We start from the raw sequence: 24,155 nt of genomic DNA, 5'->3' as shown, positions 1-24,155 counted from the left end.
ATCTTTGTAAGGACCACTCATTGACTCATCATTCTTAACTCAACCATCTAAAACCAAATGGCTAACCAGGACTCTGAACCAGTTATCTACTCACACTGAGAATAGCTGAGAACAGCGGTGGTCATGACCATATATATATTGTGTGTATATAAGGTCATGACAACCATGACCACCGCTATTCTCAGTTTTGATCATGAAATTGCTCCCATTAAAAAGTAGCTGTTGGTGGTGCAGGTGCAGCCATCACACTCGTCCTCGGCTGTTGGCTAAGCAACTGCCGACTCATTAATGAGCTCCCTGTTTGCACTGAATGAAGCCCGGTATTGTTCACACGCTTGGTGGCTTTGGACTTCACTTCAGAGACCCAGACCGAACGTGCCAAAATCAGAGGTACAAAAATGAACCATAAAAACTAGGAGTCAATCTGCGTGTACAGGTTGAGAGTAAAAACGTATGTGGCTTGACTGTAGTGGGGTTCAAATCAGCACAAGTCTCACAGGAGGGGGGGTTCGTGGCCCTCTGCTAACTTGAAGCTCGGCTCGACTCATGGGGAGGCAAGCATGTATGAAGTGAAACACCTCGGTGGTTGCACCCATGCAGGTTTAGCAATACCTCAAAGGATGAATCAAACCACATTTTTCATCTTTATGACATCAATGTAGCCATTGAATAATGACACGATATTCCATCATAACTTGGACTCAGTCGAGGGTCACACATGCAAATGGCTGGCAAAAAAAGTTCAATCAAGGAATAGCAGTACTGAACGAGGCTGATAGAAGGAATGGCCAGGTACTGGGAACCAAAACATTGTACCATAGAATACATATCCTAAAATATATTGTCAACAATTTTGAGCTAGTGACATTGCAATTATTATCATTGGACTCCTGCAGCTGTTCCAGCTGCTCCCCTCCTCTTCACCTCATTCCCGCTGGATCGTCATATGTAGTCGGTTTCGCATCATTCATCACAACACACACCAAATGTTTTGCTCTGTGTACATTCAAATGCAGCATGTTCGCTGCTCCCTTGTGAGCAAAGCCACACAACCCCCGGACCACATTTCAGGCGGCGGGTCGCCCAGCATGGAACATCTGATAAGAGTCCTATCAGTGCAGAGCCCAGTCGCTGACGATGAGGTTCCACCCACTGTGCGGTAGTTCAGCGTTCACCTTGGCTTCCTGATGAGGAGACAGTAGAATCTGACACGGTTGCTCTGGGACATTCCCGTTAAAACCCCACGTGTAAATCCTCTGATCAAGTCACGTAACAGACAAAGCATGAAGCTGAACACAGCAGGGTGGATGTGTGAGATTAACCAGGGAGTCTCCTCATCGCCAGGCAAAACCATAGATACCGTCTGAATTCATGATCCTTCACATCGAGATGCAGGCTCTTCCGCTCATATTCAGTGCAATACTGGAGTGAAGCCCAGGTAAAGAGTGCACTAGTTGAACAGTTGGCTTCTAAATGGATTTTAAAAATATATATTAATATATTCCACCAAAAGAGCTTAATGATCAGTTATGCCAAAGTAATAAATGCACTTCACTGACCACATTTATCATGACGTGGAATCGATGAAGTCAAAAATGTAAAACAGCCCAGTGAACAGCTCCAAATGTAAGGATGAGTACAGTGTTGAAAGGAGAAGGACAATGTAAAAGATGAAGAGGCTTGATTTTTTTTTGTCACGTTGAAGATGTCAAATCAGTTTATCGAAGATTAAGATGTTACAGTACAATAAGTGTCATCATCAGCCAAGACGTGAAGCAGTCTTTGAAGTGCTTGAACTGGCCCTGCAGCAAAACAAATATGGCGTCTGCAGCAGGGAGGTTTAGCTGTGTTTGAAGATCCTTGACAAAGACGATTTCAAGGCTGCGACGTCTTTCATTTGGTGTCAATTAAAATTAAAAAGCAAAACGTTAAAATAAGAGGAAACCTGATAAATGTGACATGACCAGTGCAGACGTGACCAATGGAACACCACAAAGCACCATGTTTAAAATTTGACTTTACACATCAAAACATTTTATTGTATGTACTGAAGCATGATTAAAGTCTGTGGCATATAAAACATTGCTCTTTGTCTGTGGTTTTTGAATTATTTTTGTGATTCATTTATCTTTTTTATACTGTTTTTGATCTGCATGTGTAATGCCACTCATCAAAGATTTGTTATACATGCTGTCTATTTCATGGACAAACTGAAAAAAATGTACCTATTTAAACAAACTGTATTATAAATTCAGCTCTGACCATCAGAAACTTTTGAATAAATACAAAAAGAAGTATTAAAATGAACATTGTCATGAATAATAATATCTGTTTTTTTTATAACACTCAATTTTGAATATTGCATATTAAGTACTGTTCACACACAGAAGACAATTACTCTGATGAATATTCTTTTTCCATGAGGTGAATTTGTGGTACTTTAAATGCTGCATCAGAGTGGACAGCATTTCAAGAGGATTCTTCCTGCACTGCTGTTTCTGCTTTTTCCCAGTAAACCTCTTCACCGCCAGTGTGCAATATGGCAGATCAATGAATATTGATCGTTGACTTCTCGCACTGTTCATGCAGTTGCCGAGAAGAAGGAGAGAGTTCAGAGCAAAAGATAATGAAGCTCTTTCCCTTCGTGCCTTAGTACTTTTCTGAATCATTTTTGAGGGAAAGCTGCTTCATCTTTTTCAGCAGTCTGGCTCACAGCCCGCATCTGTATTAAAGAAGTCTAAACAAAACCAAGAGTACTTACATCTCTGAAGCGATTCCAGTGCTTCATCTTCCGACTGTACTGGGAGATAGTTGATAGCCACTGCTCGTCTTCCATGAAATTCCCAGCTTTTTGGGCGTCTTTCCCACTTTTCACGTCCACCTGCCACGAGAAGCCCACCAGCAGGAAGAGGCAGACGAGGATTCTCACCACGACCATGTTGCTCAGTTATTCTGGGCTGGATCTTGCTGCTGAGGCTGCTCTCTCCACACTGATGCTGGTGCCTCATCTGAGCATGAGGACAAGAGAGAGGGAGGAGGGAGGCAGCAACTGAGGAGGAGGGGGAGGAGATTAGATCCAAGTCAAGTCATTTATATCTGCTCACATGGTCGTTTTATTATTCCAGTTTCGCTGCAGCCCACGAGAACACCTAATATCTCCCAGATCTCACCTCAGATCATAATCACATTCCGTATCATTAAGGCAACAATATCGGAGCAGGTTTATTTATGAGTATAAAAAGACTTCTCGCAATCTTATTACTCTGTTCCTCACCTCACTGGATTACACTTCAAGAGAGCGGGGAGATCATACTACAATACAAAACAAGGTAAGAAATGAAAAACTTAAATAAAGGGAAATAAATAAGAAAAAAATATTTGAAACATGTGAGACAACCACATACATTAACTCAAACCTTATGATATAGTAAGGAAAAATGCCAAAGAGTGATGAAAACTCTACCAACTAAAAAGTTGAATGTAAACAGATCACTCAAAATAATCAGAAAAAGAAAAGCCAAACACATTAATACAAAAAATAAGCATATTGTGTAAATTTATGTTACGTCATAATGTATAAATATGAAGACAAAGAAGTAAAATAAATACAATTAAGTAAAATTAGAAAAAAAAAATATGTTATGCTATTTTAAAGCAACAAACATTTAAAAAAAATCATTAAGGCAGAAATGGTAAAACTTGTGGTGATAAAAAGTTATCCTATCATCACACTGTTGGAAAAAAGAAGGAAAAAAACATTATGTGCGCCGATAAGAGCAGCAACTAATCGCAAAAAAAATATCCAAACAAAGAACATCTGAATAGTAGTAGCAGTAGTAGAAGTTGATTTCAATCCCACATCAAACAACACACTCATCGTGACTTGATTTGGGAAAAAAAAAGGGGCACAGAGACGAACAATGATGTCAAATTATGTGAACTAGTGATGTAAAACAGTCACAATATTACTTATCAATCAATCAATCAATATACTGTGAGAAAAGATACAAATAAAAGTTCAATGCTGACTTGATGTGGTGACAGTCATTCTGTAAAAAGAAGACATGTTGTGTGTAAAATGTATCTAATGTTAAGGCAAAAATGTGGAAAAAAGGCGAATGTATCTGACGCGCTATGGACAAGAGGAGAAATTCCGCTGATGAAAAGACTCAAATGCCATACTTCAAAAAGTCTAAATCATTTGGTTAAAGAAAAAAACATTGTTTCAATGTAAATATTAAATGTTTTCTGGGAGGAAAAACAGCTTATGTTTTTCCAATATCCAAATTGTAAACAGTCAATGTTCTCTCCGTGACTGTGTAGGACACTCCCAAAACATACATACAGACACCAGCCGACCATCTGAACCCACAAACAACGGTACACTGATATATGATCTGCCCACTTATTTTCAGAAATAGTTGCAATGTTTCCGGTGTTTATTCCACGCATCTCATCCCTAACTAAAAAGAACATTTACTCCTGGCCCCGGCAGCCTCCCACTTAATCTGTGCCAGTGAATTAATTTAAAAGTTAAAAGAGATGTGAACATAATCAGCATAAGAGAGGTGGTTCCGAAGACGGCAAAGACTCCTGTGGGAGCTCCAAATGAGCAGTTTCTCCCCTAATTTGTTTATCAGTTCCACTGAGAGGCCAAGCAGAGAGTCTGTCAGATGTAAAGACTGCATTCCACCCAGAATGACTCGCTAGTTTGACTGTCTGGAGCCCACTCTATGGTGCGCCGCATGCCATGCGTCTTCCTTAGGAAGGGGCGGCGCAAACAGGCAGGTGTGTGTGTGCAGGTTTTTGTTGTTTTGGAGACTGTGATCAGCTGATCTGATGCTGCTTATCATGGCTGGAACTAAAATCTGCACCGACACCAGGTTGCCTGTCTATCACTTGACCAATAAAGACAACTATAAGGATTCCAGTCATCAGCTAGCTTATGTTGTAACCAAGGAATGATGTGTCTACACCAGCATCACACCAGACATGCAATAGAATCGAGTGTCTTTTCTCCTGACTGCTAAGGTGTCTTTCTTTTATTGACCGTGTGCGAGGTGGAGAAAGAGAGGCAGAATTTGGCAGCAGAGGACCACTTTCTCTCAGCTTAGAGTGGGTCAGTCATGTCATGAGGCAGATGATGAATGTTCCCACAGTAGGACTGGGTCACTTGAGAACATTAACGCCACGTGCTCTGCTCTGCTTCATTAGCATCGGTGGACCGTCGATGAGCTGAAGTTATAATTGAGAGCTTTCTCTCTGGACCGAGGCATCTCTAGGGAGGAGTCCTATGGTCCACGCACAAGTGGAACACCCGCAAATTGAAGGACTGATGAGGAGGGCCGGCACATGATTCAGGAAAATGATAGATGCCCATTGAAGCTCTTGATCGGTTTTACGAAGAAGGGATGCAACCTTTTCAGCATCAGATTCCCATCAGCTTATTTACCTTCTGAAAACAAGGTCATGAAAAAAAACATATCAAAGTTAGTTACGTTTTCACTCCTGGTTAAAATGAAACAGCCGCCCTCTTAATCTGAGGACTTTGTTACCACGGAGACAGAACTCAATTTATATTTGAGCTCTGCTCGGTGAAACACGGTTAACACCACAGTGATGAGTGAGGGTTTATGAGGCCGTCTGGTTGAAGAGGATTTTAACGTCAATATGTGGATCTCACTGTGGAGCTGGAGAATAAGGATAAGCTTATCATTCAGCCACTCTGTGATGATGGAAAGGTCTGTTGTACCAGTCGAACTACCTACATTAAACATTTTCAGACAAAAATGTTTTAGCTTATATTCCCTACTGGGACAGGGAGCACTCAGAAATGTTGTTGAAGGTGAGATTTGTGAGTACACAAATCTGATGGACAATTGCTGAAAACCGTGGGAATGATAAACGGCAAGTAAGTGATGAATCACAAAAGAGTACAAACTGTTGGGATGTTGCAGTATACAGACGTATACAGTAAGTATTGCTTTATGACCAGGCAGTTTCCCTCTAAGCTTTTCTTTGAGGGTTACGCAAATGTAAGCAAAGGGCCGCATGTGGCCCCCAGGCCTCAGTTTGCCCAAATCTGTTCCAAGAGACAAGTTTTATTTCATAGATTAATGGTGTTTCAGTTACAAATAATCTTTTGCAAAACAGTTGAACTGCACTTCTTACATTAACTTGATCATATTCATGATAATGTTCAGGATGTTTCACATATTTTTCAATGTAAAATGAATGATGAAAGTAATTACAGAAAAAAACAACAACAAATGATCACATTTCTCAGGTTTTACTGAGAAAGAAGCTTTGGGTCGGTCATGTCAGGACGAGAAGGCCGTTCCTTTGTGATCTGTTACACAGAATAAAGCTCTATAATGGTTCTACTATACGGCTGTTGAATATTGATCATCCCTCAAAACACAGACACACGAAACAAAACAATAAACAGAAGCATGTGAAGGTTGGATTGAGGTGATGACAAAAGTTAACCTTCAGGAGCCTCTGAACTGAGACAGACTGATTCCATCTTTTGTCTCCGAAATACTGAATGGAAGACTGTAGCATTAAGTAGGATTGTAGTCGAGATCGACACTAAAATGAATACAGAGCAAGCTGCGATTTTGTTCCAAGAAAGCATTTCACTTATTGATTCATTTAGAAAAAAACTACCACCATTTCTTTGCAGTGACAGATAAATGAGTGTTTATGTGACTTGATAGACTTGTAGAGCTGTATTGTGGTTTTTAATAGAGCTGTATTGTGGTTTCGTTCTTGGTCACGTCTCAAAGTCTTGTTCTCGGACTTTTGTCTCTGTCTCGACTAAACACTAGCACCAAGAAAGGAACATGGGTCTCAATAGACATGTGACTGCCATTTGAGATCTTTATTCAACATCTTGCAAGGATCCTTTCTGGACACCTACAGCCAAACCTGGAAGGAGGAAACTCATTGTACAGTATGGCTCCGTCCAAGCTCCCAGAGTTGAATATAGATGTTTGACAATCATTTAAAAGAACAAGCTAGGAGATGAGTCAACTCACCCACGGTTTAATTTAAGTATAAATCCACATAAAAACCCTGCCTGAAATTCAATAAATCACTTCCAAGCCTCAGCACCCTTGTCTATCTCTGGTGGATGCTCTGGAATCGAGCACAGTAAAGTAGTTGTAGCCTTGAAGGAAAATTCCTAGACTCCTCTCAGCATGCACAGATGAGAATAATCCACATTTAATAAGACGTCTCCGGTGACTTACAGCTGTAAAAAGAACCACTAGAAATGTAGATTTTATTCAATTGGACTCGAAAGTAGGTCGCGCTGCGATTAAAAGAGCAGAAGTTGGTGCAGAGCAGTTTGCTCAATGTGGCCACATGTTCATCTCACTGTGGAACGAGTGGATACCATTAGATCCTCACTTGAAGATGCTGACTCATAATCCCTCAAATTTACTTACTTACTTATTTACCGGTGGGCCACATCTGGGCCCCCAAACTTATATATTTGGCGTGGGGAAGCATTTCCAAATGTCTATTAATAACTGCTGTAAAGCACCCACGTCACACAGTTCCTATAATGCATTGCAGCACACTTGTGTAAGGAGCACTCTGCAAACCAACACAAGCAGAATCTTAGGTCGAAGCCTGACTGGGGATAGAAGAGAAGAAGAATTCAGTCACATAGATGACGAATGTTGTGCTGAGGAATTTGAAACAATTGATGCGATTCATCAAGACATTAAAGGAGACAGAGAAAGAATTTTGGCTTCATCCTTCACAAGAATCACGCATACTTCAAGAAGCAACAATTTTAGATTTTTTTGGTATGTAATTCCGTGTTATTATGAGTGTACTCAATAATAATATATATTGTTAAATGATAAAGGAAAGCTATTTAACATTACAATTATAAGTATGAATCAATAGATGTGTGGCAGAAAAAATGATAGTAGTAGGTAACAGGTCCATTAATAAATGCATTAATATAATTAAGAATATGATAAATTAATTAAAAAAAAAAAAAAGAAAAATAAGTATTTCAAGATCAATGATGATTTAAAAACACAACAGACTGATAAAGCCTATCTACACCCTCAGTTTGACGCAGACCTCCCTATGGTTGCATAAACATCTAGTCCTGTTCTGTTTCATTTCTCCTGCACCAGAGGGCAGAGTGTGCTCTGGTATTTATTGCTATAGTTACATGCTTTTTCGTTTCCAACTGAATCACAATAACAACCTAAACGGCGAACGTGACCATGTATGTCTGTGGGTGTAGTTTGTTAAAGCACAGGGAACTGCATGGCATGGCCGATGATGAATAACTAGACAGGATGAAGATCATATCATACTCTCAACGCTATTGGAGAAAGGCTTCTATTAAAAAAATCTGACCCAAAGTCTTGGCTTTTCTCCTCACTGTGATGTTCGTCTTGCATAACTGCCTATACTAAACTGTCACATCTAACCTGGAACATTTGGTTTATTAGATCAGATATGGTTTGTTGGTGTTTGTATGTTTACGTAGCGAATTCCAAAAGCCTTTAACCTACCATTGGTACCAGTGGGCCTCCATTTTCTGGTGTGCTGCCACTTTACCATTAATTATAGGAAGACAGCCTCCAAAAATAAGCAAGGGGTGAGGGTGATGTCGGCCCGCAAGGCTCTCAGTGAGCTGAGTGTACATAGAGGCAACAGCAGCTCTGAATAGACGCCTGCTGTTCAAACACTCTGTGCTTTGTCGTCTCTGCACAGCGGTAAACAAGCTGGGCAGATGCAGGCCGCTTCACACTCTGCTCTCTGCATGATAATAAAGAGCCACGGCTGCACCGAGCAGCTCGCCCGGAGACACACGACACATTTTAAGTGTCTGGTGAGTGATTACTGCCTTATTCAAGTCACATCTGACGCCGAGACAGCAAATGAGCTGTTTCTTTTTTTTTTTTAAACCAGTAACAATACCCAATTTAAGGACTCTTAAGCTCTGAGGCTCAGCAGCTGCACACACCTTTATGATTCATGGTAACAAGTGTTCGATCAATCATGAAAGGATTTTTTGCTTGTTAGGACAGACACATGTAGCTGGAAATATGAAAGATTGTCTCACAAGTTGATCTGTTTTCTGTGTGCAAACACCCTCTTGTGTTCCTGCACAGAAGTATCTCTGAAGCTATTAAAACAAAACAAAATAACAGATGTTCATATTTGATTTGGTTCATAATCATAATGGGTGATAGAATATTACACTTGCACATGTGATTGTGAAACTTATTTTTATCAAGATGTATTTATATTCTTCTACGCCTTCAGTGAGAGCAGCTGCCACCTGTTAAAGACCACAGTTTCTTTAGTTAAATTTGAAACAGATCAGAGCCGCTCTGATCTTTGCAACTTAACACATCATTTTTTGTCAGACTCCAGGAAACAGTAAGAGCCAGCTCAATAAAGTGCTCATAAGGTACCACAGATCGCAGCATCGACATCCCACAAGAATTGAAGTGAGGACATTCGAATATTAGAAGAACTAAAACAAGCATATATATATATATATATATATATATATATATATATATATATATATATATATATATATATATATATATATAAAACAACAACATCAATAGATGAACATATTTCAAAATAATTTGAGGAAATGCTGATAAAAAGACAGGGAAATGATGATAGCATTTTGGTGGGTCAGTCTGAATCTGGAACCTCTACAATCTCCTACTCAAACTCACACAATTTGTTGCGGGTAAAGTGCTGCAGCAGCTCCTCTTCTGCTTCATTTCATGCACATGTGTGTTGAACAAGTGAGCGTGGGAATATTTCCACTAGCTGGTGGAACTTATTGCTATCAATGACATTTCAAATGCAGAAATTAGTGTTAAGTTTCCAGACAGGTCGTCCGAGTCAACTATTATATAATATTGTGCTTTTTTTTTTCCCTGACATGAATGTGTGTATACTTGTTCATCTGTACTTGTGGGGTGCAAAACAAGGACCTTATGCTTTTGTGTGGACATCCTCAGTTTGAAGATGAAACTTCAAAATAACAGGGTCATTATCATCAGGTTTCAGTTTGGTTCAGAGTGCTGGTTAAGGTTAACCATCATTTGTTTTGGATTGTTAGGCTTGGGATGAGAGTCTGGGCAAAGCACTATGTCAATGAGAGGTTTCCACAAAGATGTGTGTGTGCTTGTTTATACTGCCTCGTGGGGACCAATTCCTGACAAAACACTATCCTCGTGGGGACTGCCTGTCTTTGTGGGGACCTTTTGCCAGTCCTAGCAGGACAAAAACTCAATTTGTGGATGAAGAATTCAAAATAACTTGGTCATTATTATTAGGTTTCAGTTTGGTTCAGAGTCCTGGTTAAGGTTACCCATGTGTTTTGGATGGTTAGGTCTAGGGTGAGAGGCTGGGGAAAGCATTATGTCAATGAGAAACCTCACTATGTCCCCACACGTATAGCAATACAAACGTATGTGTGTTGGTTAAAGCATATCTATCCTAGTGAGGTCCAATTTTGGGGAAAACAACCCCCTGTGGGGCCCTCAGGTGTTTGCACAAGGTTCAGCCTCAATTTGAGGACGAGGACTTCAAAACACTGCGTCATTATAATTGGGTTTCAGTTTGGTTGAGAGTCCTGGTTAAGGTTAGCCATTTGTTTTGGATGCTTAAGTTTAGGGTGAGATGGTGTAACAAACGTGTGTGTCTCTATTTAGTCCTGGACATGTATGTGGTCTTGACATCGACCCCAGCTTAACAGGTATCAAAACACACCAAGTGAAGTTCATGTAGAGCAGTAAACAGATCACATATGCACCACCAGCTAAAGATGCATCTCTGATAAACAAATGTATAGGACAGCAGTTCCTCTCCAGGAAGATCAGTTACCACACACATCCCAAATATCAGTGAGTACTGAGCAACTGCAACAGATTTCCATCCACCCAAACTCAGCAAACAGGCAGGCGAACTTCTGCTTGATGACATTTCCTCGCATCTGTTTCAACCCTCTCATCGCTGAGGACATATGCATCCTTAGTCACACATGAGAAATCAGTCTGGGAGAATTCCAGCAACTTCAGCTGTGTACTTTCTATATTTGCCTCCATCTCTTTGCCAGTAAACAGTGCTGACAATCCCGGTGTGCTGCTGTGGAGCATGTGGACCCCTGACCCACTAACAAGCTCCTCCCAGGAGACGCACAGGCAGAATAATCCCTGTCTGAGACGCTACATTCATGCTTGGAGAGCGCCACAGTAAATAATGGCCGTGCGGTGACAGCATTTGCATGTTCCAAACGTCTAGAAGAGTTGAAATCAGAAACACGGCTGCGATGGCCTGTGCAGCACGGGGAAGCTGACAAACATAAAAAAATGACCTCAGTTTGCATCAACCTTTGGCTGCTCTGCCTTCCTGCATATTAAGCAGAGCTGGGGAAGAAGGAACAGAACCCTGACAGCAGGAGAAGTGACCAGCGCTGGGCTCACACTTCAATTAGGAAAGCGGCAAAACTCCAGCACTCAAGATCAAGTCGGTTCACACTTTAATGAGGCAACCAGCTGAAAGAAGTTACCAGAACTTGCTCCGAGCAAAACTTACAAGCTCAATCAAGGAAGCGTCATGACCTGCTTGAGCAAAAAGTGGAGCAGTGGAAATTGGCGGAGGCGCGGTGCGAGCATGGTGACACCCGATTCTGGCGATTATTGGTGCAGGACATCACTTTAACTGTTCAGACCATGTCAAGGAGACTTACAGGGAGCCTGGAGCACTCACGTAAGTAGGAGTCCATCTCCTCACTCGGACATAGAAGACATGTCTTCCTAGATATGGGTACGATTTCGATTTAAAAATGACCCTAGAAATAGCAAGGGCCAGACAAAGTGAATGTCATCGTCACTTTGGCATCATACAGTACTAAACGGCTCAAGCTGATGCGTCTGAACACTCATTGATCCAGAGTTTGAACACGATGATGTTGCCATCTAGTGGACGAAATTGACCACTACATCCAGCTCGATTGACGCTAACTGAACGCATCTCATCTATATTTCAAGAGAGGTTGACGCTTCCTGCAGATGAGTAGTAGCCGGTACAGTCCGTGGAGTATCTCTGGGACAGCAGGACACTGTTCAGCTCAAACTCCCCAAAGTGGTAATCGCCGAAGGCCTGGAACAGAAACACCAACATCAGAGCCAGTTGTAGAAGCTGTTATATAAATAAATTTATATTAATTATATTTGTATGAATACATTTATTTTAAATGTATTTATATAAACCACCACCAAGGAAAAACAGCAAGGACATATTTGGGACAGCAAGTTTTTTGGGGCAGAGAAACATAAGCAATGGATATCAGTGAGTGATGTGGGGCACTTTTTAATTCCTTCCGCCCTCATTTTGAGAGTCCATCTCAGCTCAAACTAGCAATTTCTGAACTCATCCTCAGCAGCAGAGGTGACTCTTTGTTTTCCTCTCCTTTGGGTGAGCCAGTTCCGATGATAGTTTTGGCACTCAGAGGCACATAATATGCCAGACTGGCTGACCTTCAATTCTTAAAGTAATGATGCACTGTTGCTGCTCTTAGCTGAGTTGTGTAATCACATTTGGCGATGCCATACATTCATATTGAAGAGACAACAGCAAAATTACTCACAATACTAAAATCCTTAAAAATAGTGTTCATTATCAACAATTGCGAGAGGGACTCTTAAAGACAATAGGTTTTATCTAATAACCCTGTAGTTCATTCACATTCTTACAGTAAATTTGCACATTGTAATCATGTTTTTCTTCAATACAAGAAATGCAGTGAAAACCTAGATTTAAGAAATGATTAGGGTCACATATTTAATAAAAGGTTTGGCTGTAAAGACTCCTGATGGTACAGTGCGATGGTGCAGTTATGTTTTTGAAAATAAATTCTAATATTTGGTTTTCTGAATTTTCTAGCAGAAATTTTAGAATTTATTTTTTTTGCATCTCTGGACAGTCAAATTTTTTTTTAGACTTTTTAACATTTAATTATTGAAACCTTTGTGTTTGGGTAAACTCAAATGAATTAGTGGAACATAATGTATTGACAATGAAATTCACGTATGTTAAATCCTTATTTTTTCGAACCTTCAGTATGTTTCTGGCATCAAAAGCCTCTCTGCCACTCGTCTGTCTTCCAGAGCCACCAGAATCTGCCATTGCTAAAACACAAAACAGATGAGAGTTAATATCCTGAAAAACTAGAGGCACGGGAAGAGCCATGTCATCTCCTAATCTAACAAACATGTTTACTTGCTGCTGCAGCACCATGGCGATCAAGATCCTTCCATTTGTGAAACACAGATGACAAAGCAACAACTGTCACAGACATTTTTTTTAATTCTTCAGGCTTGTAAACATGGTCAGCAGTGGCAGAGTTGTTGATCAGCCCTGAACAAATTTGAGTAGCAGATCTGGGAAGCATCCAGAGTCCGAGTGAAAGAAGCCATTGTCCGAGTACTTAGAAATCATGCTGCATGCAAACAGAACTGCAGCCAAACACGGAGTGAGCAGCCTCATTCCTCCTATTCGGAATGTGTCCACACAGTTGTTAAACATTCAGCGTCATTGTCCATCGAGCTGATGTTTGAGACTGTTGCCCAATGTGTTGAGGGGCAACTACAAATAGACTCTGACCCTATCACTGGGCTTGTTTTTACCTGTCGAGTCTTTCCTGAAGAGCGTGTTCATCACAGTGCCATGAAGCTTCACTCTGTCCCATTCTCTGACCATTTGCCCTGATGAGACAAAATGCTCCACAAGCCGGTCAGCAATAGCCTGCAACCTGGACGGAAAGGATGAACATGAAGCCTAAATTCAACAAGATGCCATTGTCTTTAACTATCAACACATTTTTGACCAACAAACTTCACCTCCATCTGTTTGTGAGACTTCAGTTTCACACATACAGTGTTGAAAGTGGCTGTGTGAAATCATAACAATGGTTTCCTCACTTGCATAGAGGATTTCCAGAACTGTGAAAGAGACCTTGAAGACATCACTTTTGCAGATTATACAGTTCTATTTGAGTTATTGTTCCAGGAACTGCAGCGATTTCTGAATTGTTTCGCATTCAAGTGTGGAGCGGCATTCATGGCAATCGGTAGCCTCTTCCACGCTGCATTTTGGAAACACGTTCATTCCCTTACAAAGACGCCTCGCCTCACGCCCTGTTTTAACAGCACAGAGCCAGAGACCAACTGTCCTGTGCTGCTCCATGGTGGGAAGAATGAATCATGTTCATGGGGAACTGCATAAGTGCCAGTGGGAACTACACCCAAAATGCCTTCTTAGCTTGGCGCGGGTTATCCTTATGTAGCTAGCAGGTACAATAACGCAGATGTGTCACACTGCTGTGTGTAAAGGGCTTGTTTCTCTACTGTGTTTGCCGTCCTGTCCATCATTGGTCAGATTGGCATATGAAAGAGCTGAGTAGATGTTTCATATAGTTGAAAAACACAATACTAAAATGAAGTATACTTACTTATCTGAACCATCTTTCACATTGACCTTGGCATATAAAACATCAACCATGGCTGGGTCGTCGTTCATGTACTCGATCCCCGACACCTTCACGGACAGAGGCCTTCCTCCTGTGATCTCTCTGAATGGATATTAACAAGGTTAGTACTGCTTGCAAGTATTTTACCTCGAAAAACAGCAACATACAAATCAATCCATGATATTATTTACCCAAATTATAAGCGATATACAGCAGTGTAAATATAGACATGGAACCTGGTTTGTCAAGAGTTTATAACTGAAATATGTGTGGGAGGAGAACAACAGACTTTGGTGATGACTTATTATTGTAAAGCACAAAGGTACATAAGACAGTGTCTAACTACCGATGGCAAGATATTGAACTTGGTAAAATATCCTGGCAATAATTGATCCTGACATGACTTACCTGATAAAGCTTCGGCAATCCTGCAGGTGCTCGCAAGCTTTCGTCACTTCTGATTCATTTAGGAGAACCAGCGTGCCAATAGTGAGGTGGAGCTTAGCAGGATTCTGAAAGATGCTGCCATCAACTCCATGGTCCTGGACACCAGTTGAAGAAATGGAGTCTGATTATTCCATTACATCATGAGATATTTGGGCAAACAAATCTATAACATGGGCGGCACCTGTGAACATTGCTGCAGCACATCCTCTTTAAACCTGAAGAATCCGTCCTGGACTTTGGCGTCATTCAGGGGGAATGACAGAAAATGTGTAAACGGTTGTTTTTTACGAAAACTTTCCACAAGGACTTCAATCCGAGTGGCTGCAGATGCGACAGCAGCTCTGCGAGGACCAATGATTACTATAAAAACAGAAAAAGAAGATGGTAATTCGTTTCAATGGTTTGTGGTAAATTATCAAACTCACCAATTTGACCATCCACTCCTTGTTTTGGGATGTTGATGGATGTTTTTGTATCAAACTCCAAACGTCGGCGCGTTTCCCCTTTTTTCCCAATGATGTATCTGTTTCAATAAAGTAGAATGGAAAAGGCCCTTCACAATGTATCACTGAACTCCATTAACACTAACAGCTTGATGCACTCACTTGTACAAAACACTTGGCACATCTATAGCACAGCGAAAACCTTTATCAGTCTCTTCAACGCAGTGACCATCACAGGCCTCATCTGCTGCCAAATCCTCACCCTCTGAAATCAAGGACAGCAGATGAAAGCATGCAGAAGACCTTCATTGAGTCAAAATATTTGTTGTTTTGTGTATTGGTTTGACTTTCGTTTGATTCACAATTTGCCCATGTGTCGCAGTATTAGCTGTACTTTTTTGTAATTTTTCCCTTCAGCTGTAATTATTAATTAAATTCAATTATTATAAAGTTAGTCAAGAGACAGTTAAAGTAACACTGAAATAACGTATTATGCACATATATAATATGGATTAGAATATATTATAGAATATAATATACGATCAATTCTCGGATATTCAATGCACGTCTGGTCGCTGGACTTGCCTGGTGGATCCATGTAAGAAAAATCCTCTTCCTCATAACTGTCTTCCTTTGTTATATTCCTTCGGTATATTCGTCCATTGATATTAATAAGTTGTGGTCGTAACACGTCCATGATTCAAACTTGATCAAGAAAAGTCAAGACGTTAAACTGCTTAAACGTGTCGGTTTATGTTTTTGGTTGTCTATTTCGCTGCACGGCTTCCGGTGTTGTAGCGCATGCGCAAACCTGTCGGACTAAAAGTAGAGCTACAAATGCATTATGACGCGGCCTCGGCCATTTCACCAGTTGACATGATCTATCCGCATGCTTTTAGGTTTGCTGTAAACGGCTCAACTTCGAACGCAAACAGCCCACCCTGTGGTAAAACTGAAGTGTCGTAAAGTAGGGTTTAAAAAAAATCCAAACCAGCATCTTTGCAAACGTCGCCGCTTGAGATTTGATCAAGGTACATTTGTTGCATTTGTTGACCGTAAATGTGCAGCATGGAGCAGGCGGCTACTGGTCGGGGTTCACGTTTGGAATGTCGGTGGTCAGCGTGATGTTTGGTGTTTACACAGGCTATGGCAGCTTCTTCCTCGTCGTCCTCTGCCGGAGGTGGCAGCGGCAGCTCAGTGACCGGTTCTGGATTTAGTGCCTCAGAGCTTATGCCACCTAGAAAAGTGCTCTACACATACCCGAAAGGTGCCGGAGAAATGATGGAAGGTGCGTGTTGCAGCGTTCTGTTTTCATCCGTAAACCGCTCGGGCCTTTCTGTGTTACGGTTAGAGTGGTCCAAATTTCGTCTCATTATTTGGCATTATTTTGACTCAACTATCAACTATATAATACCAAACGTATTTTTGCTATCCTCCTCCACCTCTTTACGTTGTTCATGTTCAAGAACTACAAGTGCACGGTCTGTCCCAATGTTTTTTCTGGCCATTTCAAACCTCGTAGGCTGAATAACGTCCAAAATGAGCTTTCAGGTAGAAGGCCAGAGTGAAAAGATGTGGCTCTCTTGATAAACTTCACAACTTGTGGATACAGTTGCAGAAACATGTATTGTGAGCCAAGTATTGTGGGATTTCCATGGAGTAGTTACAGACAAAACTATAATATGGTGCTCAAATTTTGGAATATGCATCACATTCCTTAATATTTGTGGGTGTACATCTCTACATTTCTGTCCCCCTCATACAGGCATTGAAGTCAAATTAGACTAAAACATCTTAACTCACAGTTTCATTTGTTGTTATTAACACTGCACCTCATGTTACAGAATTATCATGGCTCATTGTCCAAATTCCTTTCCTCATAATCCTTATCATGGACTGCTAATTTTGATCACCGTGCTTTATCTTTAGCACCTTTTCACCCGACAAACCCCATTGTAACAACCCCGAACTTTCTTCTTGGCAATGATGGGCCCCACACATTAAAAATATTTGTCTTCTCTCTGCTCATAAATGACACCCATATTAATTTGTTTTGCTGTGGAAAAGCTTAAGGTGTACTGAAGCTAATACTGGGGCATTTCTGTATTGGTGGAATTTATCTTCAGCCACTAAATGGTTAATCTGAACTTGGTTAATAAAGCAAAGAAGACAAGCGCCAAGTGGCTCATTTCCAACTTTACTATGATTTTCACTGGCTGTTTTTGTCCATGGATCGGCTGTTGGTCTCTTCAAGTTGTGTCTGCCTCTTGTGATCAGCACCAAATTCACTGTAATTTTGAAGGGGTCACACGGAAGTTGTTTTATTGATTTTTATTAAAAGTCATGTTTTCTATTGGGGTATAAAGTAATAGTTCAACAAAAACAAAGCAGAGCAAAAAAGGAACTAAGGCTTATACTAGTCTTGCTGTACTTCTGTTTAACCGCTGCATTTGTACGCTTCCTCTTTAAAGAACAACAACAACCTCCTGAGTCTCTTCACTACATGAGACCGAAAACGCAGGTCTCACTGAACATGGATGGCTAAAACACTACCATGCTGGATTTTATTTTTTTGAAACAGCAATTTTAGTACTGTAGCAAACATTAGTTGGCCTTAACCAAATTTCTGTTAGGATGTCCTCAGTTAGTTGTAAAGACACTTTTTGGATTTTGACTTATTGTTTCTCTTATGTTATATGAACATAGATTAGATTAGGTGGTCTTCATTAGTCCCACATACTGTGAATATTTGTGGTATGTGTAATTTATTTGACGTCTGTTTTTTGTTTTTCATTATTGTAGATGGCTCTGACAGATTTTTATGTGAGTCTGTATTCAGCTACCAAGTTGCCTCAACACTAAAGCAGGTGAAACATGGTAGGTGTGCCACTAGTAAGACGCATCTGATTTTGAATTGTGCCACTATTTTTAGTGACTTTGCATTGTGATTTACAGATCAACAAGTGTCACGGATGGAGAAACTGGCCAGTCTTGTGGAGGAGCTGGAAGCTGACGAGTGGCGATACAAACCAATTGAACAGCTGCTGGGATTTACAACATCTTAAATAAGAACAAGATGCCTTCTATCTTGAATCCCTACGCTGATATGGAAGGTTTAAGATCGTCTTTGTTTGTGAACGTGGTCACCCCAAGTTTTTATTTAATCTTGTGATGTTGTTTGCTATTTCTTTAGTTTTTATTCATACTAAGAAGTTGTGTAATGGATTTTTGCGCTGTTGAGGAAAACAAGTTCTGCTAATGTTGTTTTCGCATTACAGCTTTGCATTTTCAACTGCACTTTATGCCATGAATTTGAAACCTCTCTTCCTCTGCGTCACATACTTACTGTTCTCAACGGAAGAACAAAGAAAGATTGTAAATAAAGTCACCCATGGGACATTCCTTGGATCAGATGTTTTCATTGACTCACTCACTTCACTTGGCAAACTTTTCAAAAATGCAAAGTGTCCAACACGAAGAATGATCTCCTTATGTATGTTGTTATCAGTAAGAAAGCCAGAAACTCCCTCCTTGAAGAAGTGTTTTCACACAAAAAGAGGGCTGGCATGGACAGGATGTACTGTTCCAAGCGTAAGTATTCAAGGACGGCCCCGCACATCGTAAGTCACACCTCCAGCCAAAGGCTTGAATTTCATGCTGGAAGAACTCTCTTTCTAGGAAGTGTTCTGGTGTTACATGATCATTTGCTTACATTCATACTGAATTTGAATGTATATTTTAGTGCTGCATTCTATTGCCCTGGTTCTCCTCAGAACACAATGTTCCTGCACGTGTTTTCACTGTTTCTTCAGTCCAGCGCACGCCCACTCACGTGCAAAAGCACAACATAGTTTTGGCAAAACTTCAAGTGTAAAGTTCACTTTGTGGTCACATCTAAATGCCCAAGAAATACGTCTGTGTGCCTTCCTTTCTCGGTGTAAAAATCTAGAAATGCACTGTTAAAAGAAAAGGAACCATCACTAAGTAATGATATTAAATTGTTTTTATGTTTAATGATGTTTTTCTCACTTTAACAAAAGACTAAATTAACTTCTTTACACTCATTTGCTGTTTAAAATGCATGGTTGGAGTTAATCCCATTTGTACATGTTTAAATTCCACTCAAAAAACGGATTGGGATATAAATGAATGCACTATTTAGTCTCTAAAAACTGGCTCAATTTTTTTCATGATAAAGTTATTTAACATGTGAAGTTCATGAATATATACACTGAACTACTTTTTTTCAGTCGTTTTTTATAACTCATTTTTCTTTATCACTGAATCGTAATGTTTCACTCATTAGCATAATATTGTTCTGTTTTATTGTTTACAAAGCGCACAATGACATGCATTTGATCAGCAGTGTCCTGGCATGCAGCGCAGTGGCTGCTGTTTACATCGCTGTGCAGCAGATGAAAATTCTGATGTAATGTTTCAGCAAAACAGGTGACGTCATGTTAACTGCAACACTGAACCAGCATTCTTCCTCGGTTTCGCAGTGAGTTTTTGCAGTTCGTGCGCTCGCGCAGATGTTCATCTGTATCAGGACTTTGAAACAAAGCGCATCTAACTTACAAGCCCTGACAAGCCCCTGTACATTTCCATCGCGTCCCTCACACAAACAAGCCTTCTCCTCTTTCTTCTCCGCTGGCATGTTACCAGGCAAGATACAGCCGCGACGGCGTGCCTCCGTTTTTCATTGGCTGTTGGGGCAGCAGTGGGCGTGGTTTATCCGGCCCCTATATAAGCATTGTTGCAGGCTCAACCGCAGAGCCCGACAGCTGCTCTGGCACATAAGACTCGGGGAGCTGAACTTCATGGACACTTGTTTTTGCAGACAATAGCTGCCAAGTAACCGTCTGCATCAGCTAAAACGGGCTTTAGAGCAACATTTAACAGTGAACTGTAAGTATTAATTCATTCTTATCCATGTATTTTAGCGACTTGTGAATCTATTTTTTGACCTGGGACAAAGCTGCAAGCTCCATTTGGAAATATGTTAAGCATTGCTTTTGTATTTTCAAAGACCTACTTTATATAGTGTTAATAAGAATGCCTTTGCTTTTTTGACACAGTGAAAAGATGCCGGCTCTATCAGCACCCATTGATGTCTGCAGCTCGCCCCCATCGCCAGTGGACGGCAGCCCCAGGAGGTTGTCCTGGGGCAAACTGGTGCAAAGGCTGGCTGATTTCAGCTCGCCTGGCAACCCTGGCAGCATCGAGTCCAAGTCCAACAACAGCAGCAGGAGTGACCTCTCGGACTCCGGTGAGCAGTGTTGCAACTCCACCAGCGAGTCTGTGAGACTTCCTGTTCTGATCGCTCTTTGTCTCCTTCACCAGTGTCAGACTCTGAACCCTGCGAGCAGTCTCACTGCAGTGATGACCTGTTTTACGACCCCATGGAGGAAACCATCTTGAAGGAAGTTGTGGGGCTTATTGCCAGGAGTTTGCGAGAAGCCAAAGATTCAGACTGCGCCCTGCGATGTGCCAAACTGCTGATACCGGAGAAACTTTTGGAGCACATCGGGCAAGAGCTGCTCCACCTGGCAGCCAGTGAGCCCTGTGGTCTAAGAGGGGCTCTCATAGACCTCTGTGTGGAACAGGGAGCCGCATGTGAGAGTGTGGCACAGTTCTCTGTCGACCCCTACCTAGTCCCCACCTTTCAGCTGACTCTGGTGTTGAGGCTAGAGTCTGGTGGATTGTGGCCAAAAATCCAAGGACTCTTCAGCACTAAGTCCACCTCTGCTGCTGTGGTGAGACAGGCAATTAAACTTAGCACCGGCTTCCGCGTGATTAAGAAGAAACTGTATTGTTCTGGAGCACTTCTTATCGAGGAATGTTGAGGGCTCCACGAAGAGACTGTGAACTTGTTGCGAAGCCTTATGACGCAGTATGGGTATGAAGGGGAACCGGCGTGAGTGGTCCCCGGAGCTGATGTCCATTTGTCACATTTCTGAACCATCATGCCCATTAAGCTTGATATCTGTGTTGCAAGTCTACATGTACCTCAGTTTCTATTGAAACCATGATATGGCAGCTAGCAATAGATGTTTAAAGACCATTATGATATTTTTTTTTCACATACCAAGAGGACTATTGTTGACTCTGATGAGTGCTTCAAGTGGGATGTCATTCCAATGCCTATGTAAATCTGTCCTGCTTTCAGTATTTATTTGATATTCAAATATTCTGATATTGCACTTTGTTTTTTATTCGCACCACCGCAATAAATTATTTTTTTAACAAAACTGCTGTTGTTGATTTGTTTTTTGGAACATTATTGCCACCACTGAAGTTTCAGACATTCCATATAAACTATATAGATAAATCAAAGGTGAAGTGAATCATCAGATGTATAAATGTTGCATTGCTGCAATATTATTAGAATTGGTGACTTACTGAAGGTTTTGCAAAATTTATTTTTGTATTTCAAGAACTGAAATCTGAGATGAAAAGCCAGAATATCACAAGAAATTTAAAAAAGAAGTCAATTTGTGTTATATTTAACAGGTACAAAGTGAAACAAGGAAGGAAAAAATGAAGTTATAAAATAAATGCATAAAATGAATACTAATAAATGAAATAAATTATTAGAAAAAAACATAAAAATAACGAATCTACACAGACATTAAAATCAGTATGCATTTGTAAAGATGGGCTTCACTGACACATAGACTGAGTCTGACGTCTCAGATAAGCTATCCTCATCACTTTTAAGTTCCTGACAAGTCAGACTTTGGATGAAATCCCATTTCAGTGGGTGTTCTTCTAATGTGTCAAGGCAAGGACGGACATCCTGTCCCATTGTCTTCTCACAGGCGTCCCTGTGGCCCAGCTCTGAGGCCTTTCTCTGTAACCTTCACCACACCCTCCTCTGGTTATCATGCAGCTGCTGCGTGTTTGTTTTAAATCAAACCAGTCTGAGTCACTGGATCATTTTTTTAATGACCTAAATGAGCCTTTTCCAATATTTTTAAGACATGTTCATGATTTGGTCAACATGTGGTTGGAATCATAGTTAGGGCTGAAAATAGTTAATTCATTACACATTTTGTATCTGATCACCATGTAATTTAAAGGGTTATTTAATCAACACAAGAGTGGAAAATAATGCTTACAATTTTATACTTTTGACATGTTTTTGAAACTTTTCAGTGCATCAGAGGTGATTCTAAAGAATATTCTTGACATATCTGTTGTGTTGGATTGTTGTAGTAAACACATATTTGCGTGGAGAAAGCATTAATGGCCGCTCTTGTGTTGATAACATCTTCCTTTAAGTCACATTTAGAACTGACAGAACGTGTGATAAATTTGCCTTCATAGTATCATTATCTTATTTATGCCTGTAAACTAGATAGGTTTGTAACTGCAAAGATAGTATCCGTCTACTATCATCGCTTGATAGTCTACATATGTACTTTATATTTTCTAAATTCCATGAGTGTATTTTGTGAGCTCCTCCCGCTCTTAAGTTTTTAAAATATATTTATTTGTAGATAGGTGTCTTACTCTAAGTAAAAGCAGTGGCATCTAAACTAATTTGTTTCTCATTTGTTTTCCAGAATGAGTGAGACATGCCTTTTCTTCAGTGTGATCCGGTTCTTATAAAAGATAAAATCACACAAAATCACACAAAGATCATGCATGCGAGTGACAGTACAAGGTAAATAATGATAGCCCTTATTAAGTCTCACAGGTGACAAGTTTTGCATACGTGAAAAGTTGGCTACAAATCATGATTGAGTAATGGGCCAAAGAAGTGAATGCAGGCAGGGTGGAGACAGCTGATGATAGGGAAGCTCTATAGGACACTGGACCTGCTCTGATGCATGGTTCAGAGACAGTGGCTCTAACAGTAGGACAAGAAACAGAGTTAGAAGCGGGCCAGGTTTTCATTGGCAGTGACCAGATCACAGGATCATGGACAGGATCATGAGGAAAGGTTTGGAGACAGATGTTAGGGAGACACGCAGAAGGAAAGACAGGTCGAGAGCATGTTGGACAGAGAAGAGGTGGAAATCCTGTACAAAGGAGGAAGAAGATGAGCATTCAGGTCAAGAAATTATAAGAGTGACTGGTTAGCAAATCAAGTTAAAGTGGGGGTGGCTGACAACTGCAAAAAGAAAACAAAGAGTAAAACAAAGAGTGAGAGAAAAACAAAACATTATTTCAACGATGCTCTTTCTGATGGGCATGAACATCTTCCTGGACTAGATAGCTAATACACAGTCATGTGTGGGGGGAATAGCTGAGTCTAGAATCCAACCTTCCCCAATCCCCACCTAAAAAAAGCCTCCAAAATTGAATATATCCTGACTTACCATACCATATTCATTTATAAAGCACTTAAAAAGCAATGCAAGATTGTCACTAAGTGCTGGACAACTGTAAAATCAGGATAAAACAGACATTGAATATATCCTGAGTTGTTTAAAACTCCCCAGTGAAAAAGTGCACAAAGGTGTTTTCTGTCCTCTGAACACAGGTTTGCTACTGCAAACACTATGACAAACCTTAAAGCAGTGCCAAATGTTTAAAAAAGGTTTGTTGTTGTGACAGCGAGCGAACAGATACTCCCCACTGCTGAAACCACAATCAGATGACTGAATACACGGTGAAAGAATGTGACACAGCAGAGCCCGCCAGGCACGTCCACCCCAAAATGTGGACGTGCAGAAAACCAAGCTCCACGCCAAGTTCTCCTGAAAGAAACCACACAG

At 40.7% G+C, this 24,155-nt stretch overlaps 4 protein-coding genes across 4 annotated transcripts in view; 2 read left to right on the top strand and 2 right to left on the bottom strand.

Moving 5' to 3' along the window:
• LOC128768625 (testican-2-like) overlaps nucleotides 1-9,473 on the bottom strand; it is a 39,452-nt gene extending 29,979 nt beyond the window's left edge. Inside the window, exon 1 of the mRNA XM_053881622.1 lies at nucleotides 2,762-9,473. Within this exon, the coding sequence (XP_053737597.1) occupies nucleotides 2,762-2,938 (177 nt within the window). The 5' untranslated portion in view covers nucleotides 2,939-9,473. The remainder of the gene's footprint in view (nucleotides 1-2,761) is intronic.
• Nucleotides 9,474-9,604: 131 nt separating this feature from the next.
• ascc1 (activating signal cointegrator 1 complex subunit 1) lies at nucleotides 9,605-16,200 on the bottom strand. Its single transcript, XM_053875901.1, has 9 exons — nucleotides 16,015-16,200; nucleotides 15,592-15,694; nucleotides 15,412-15,509; nucleotides 15,168-15,346; nucleotides 14,948-15,081; nucleotides 14,522-14,641; nucleotides 13,698-13,822; nucleotides 13,126-13,199; nucleotides 9,605-12,171 (listed from the first exon to the last, which is right to left on the bottom strand). The coding sequence occupies exons 1-9, from the start codon at nucleotides 16,124-16,126 to the stop codon at nucleotides 12,055-12,057; spliced, it is 1,062 nt and encodes a 353-aa protein (XP_053731876.1). The 5' UTR covers nucleotides 16,127-16,200; the 3' UTR covers nucleotides 9,605-12,054.
• Nucleotides 16,201-16,333: 133 nt separating this feature from the next.
• Nucleotides 16,334-18,837, top strand: anapc16 (anaphase promoting complex subunit 16). The gene is made up of 4 exons (XM_053845219.1): nucleotides 16,334-16,460; nucleotides 16,573-16,717; nucleotides 18,232-18,306; nucleotides 18,385-18,837. The coding sequence occupies exons 2-4, from the start codon at nucleotides 16,576-16,578 to the stop codon at nucleotides 18,492-18,494; spliced, it is 327 nt and encodes a 108-aa protein (XP_053701194.1). The 5' UTR covers nucleotides 16,334-16,460; nucleotides 16,573-16,575; the 3' UTR covers nucleotides 18,495-18,837.
• A 1,351-nt stretch (nucleotides 18,838-20,188) lies between these two features.
• On the top strand, nucleotides 20,189-21,480 carry ddit4 (DNA-damage-inducible transcript 4). The gene is made up of 3 exons (XM_053846422.1): nucleotides 20,189-20,337; nucleotides 20,508-20,698; nucleotides 20,773-21,480. The coding sequence occupies exons 2-3, from the start codon at nucleotides 20,515-20,517 to the stop codon at nucleotides 21,273-21,275; spliced, it is 687 nt and encodes a 228-aa protein (XP_053702397.1). The 5' UTR covers nucleotides 20,189-20,337; nucleotides 20,508-20,514; the 3' UTR covers nucleotides 21,276-21,480.
• The last annotated feature ends 2,675 nt before the right edge of the window (nucleotides 21,481-24,155 follow it).

The sequence above is a fragment of the Synchiropus splendidus genome, chromosome 1 (assembly GCF_027744825.2).
Source record: "Synchiropus splendidus isolate RoL2022-P1 chromosome 1, RoL_Sspl_1.0, whole genome shotgun sequence".
Lineage (NCBI taxonomy): Eukaryota > Metazoa > Chordata > Actinopteri > Syngnathiformes > Callionymidae > Synchiropus > Synchiropus splendidus.
This window is presented reverse-complemented; position numbering and strand designations above follow the sequence as displayed.

What these genes read in the sequence shown, in the direction of transcription:
- ascc1 (XM_053875901.1), bottom strand. Translation starts at nt 16,126, where the DNA reads ATGGACGTGTTACGACCACAACTTATTAATATCAATGGACGAATATAC. An exon ending in TTCTTACATGGATCCACCAG is followed by an intron (nt 15,695 to 16,014) that starts GCAAGTCCAGCG and finishes CCTTGATTTCAG; the next exon opens with AGGGTGAGGATTTGGCAGCA. An exon ending in GTGCCAAGTGTTTTGTACAA is followed by an intron (nt 15,510 to 15,591) that starts GTGAGTGCATCA and finishes TTATTGAAACAG; the next exon opens with ATACATCATTGGGAAAAAAG.
- anapc16 (XM_053845219.1), top strand. Translation starts at nt 16,576, where the DNA reads ATGGCAGCTTCTTCCTCGTCGTCCTCTGCCGGAGGTGGCAGCGGCAGC. An exon ending in TGCCGGAGAAATGATGGAAG is followed by an intron (nt 16,718 to 18,231) that starts GTGCGTGTTGCA and finishes TCATTATTGTAG; the next exon opens with ATGGCTCTGACAGATTTTTA. An exon ending in ACTAAAGCAGGTGAAACATG is followed by an intron (nt 18,307 to 18,384) that starts GTAGGTGTGCCA and finishes TGTGATTTACAG; the next exon opens with ATCAACAAGTGTCACGGATG.
- ddit4 (XM_053846422.1), top strand. Translation starts at nt 20,515, where the DNA reads ATGCCGGCTCTATCAGCACCCATTGATGTCTGCAGCTCGCCCCCATCG. An exon ending in GAGTGACCTCTCGGACTCCG is followed by an intron (nt 20,699 to 20,772) that starts GTGAGCAGTGTT and finishes CTCCTTCACCAG; the next exon opens with TGTCAGACTCTGAACCCTGC.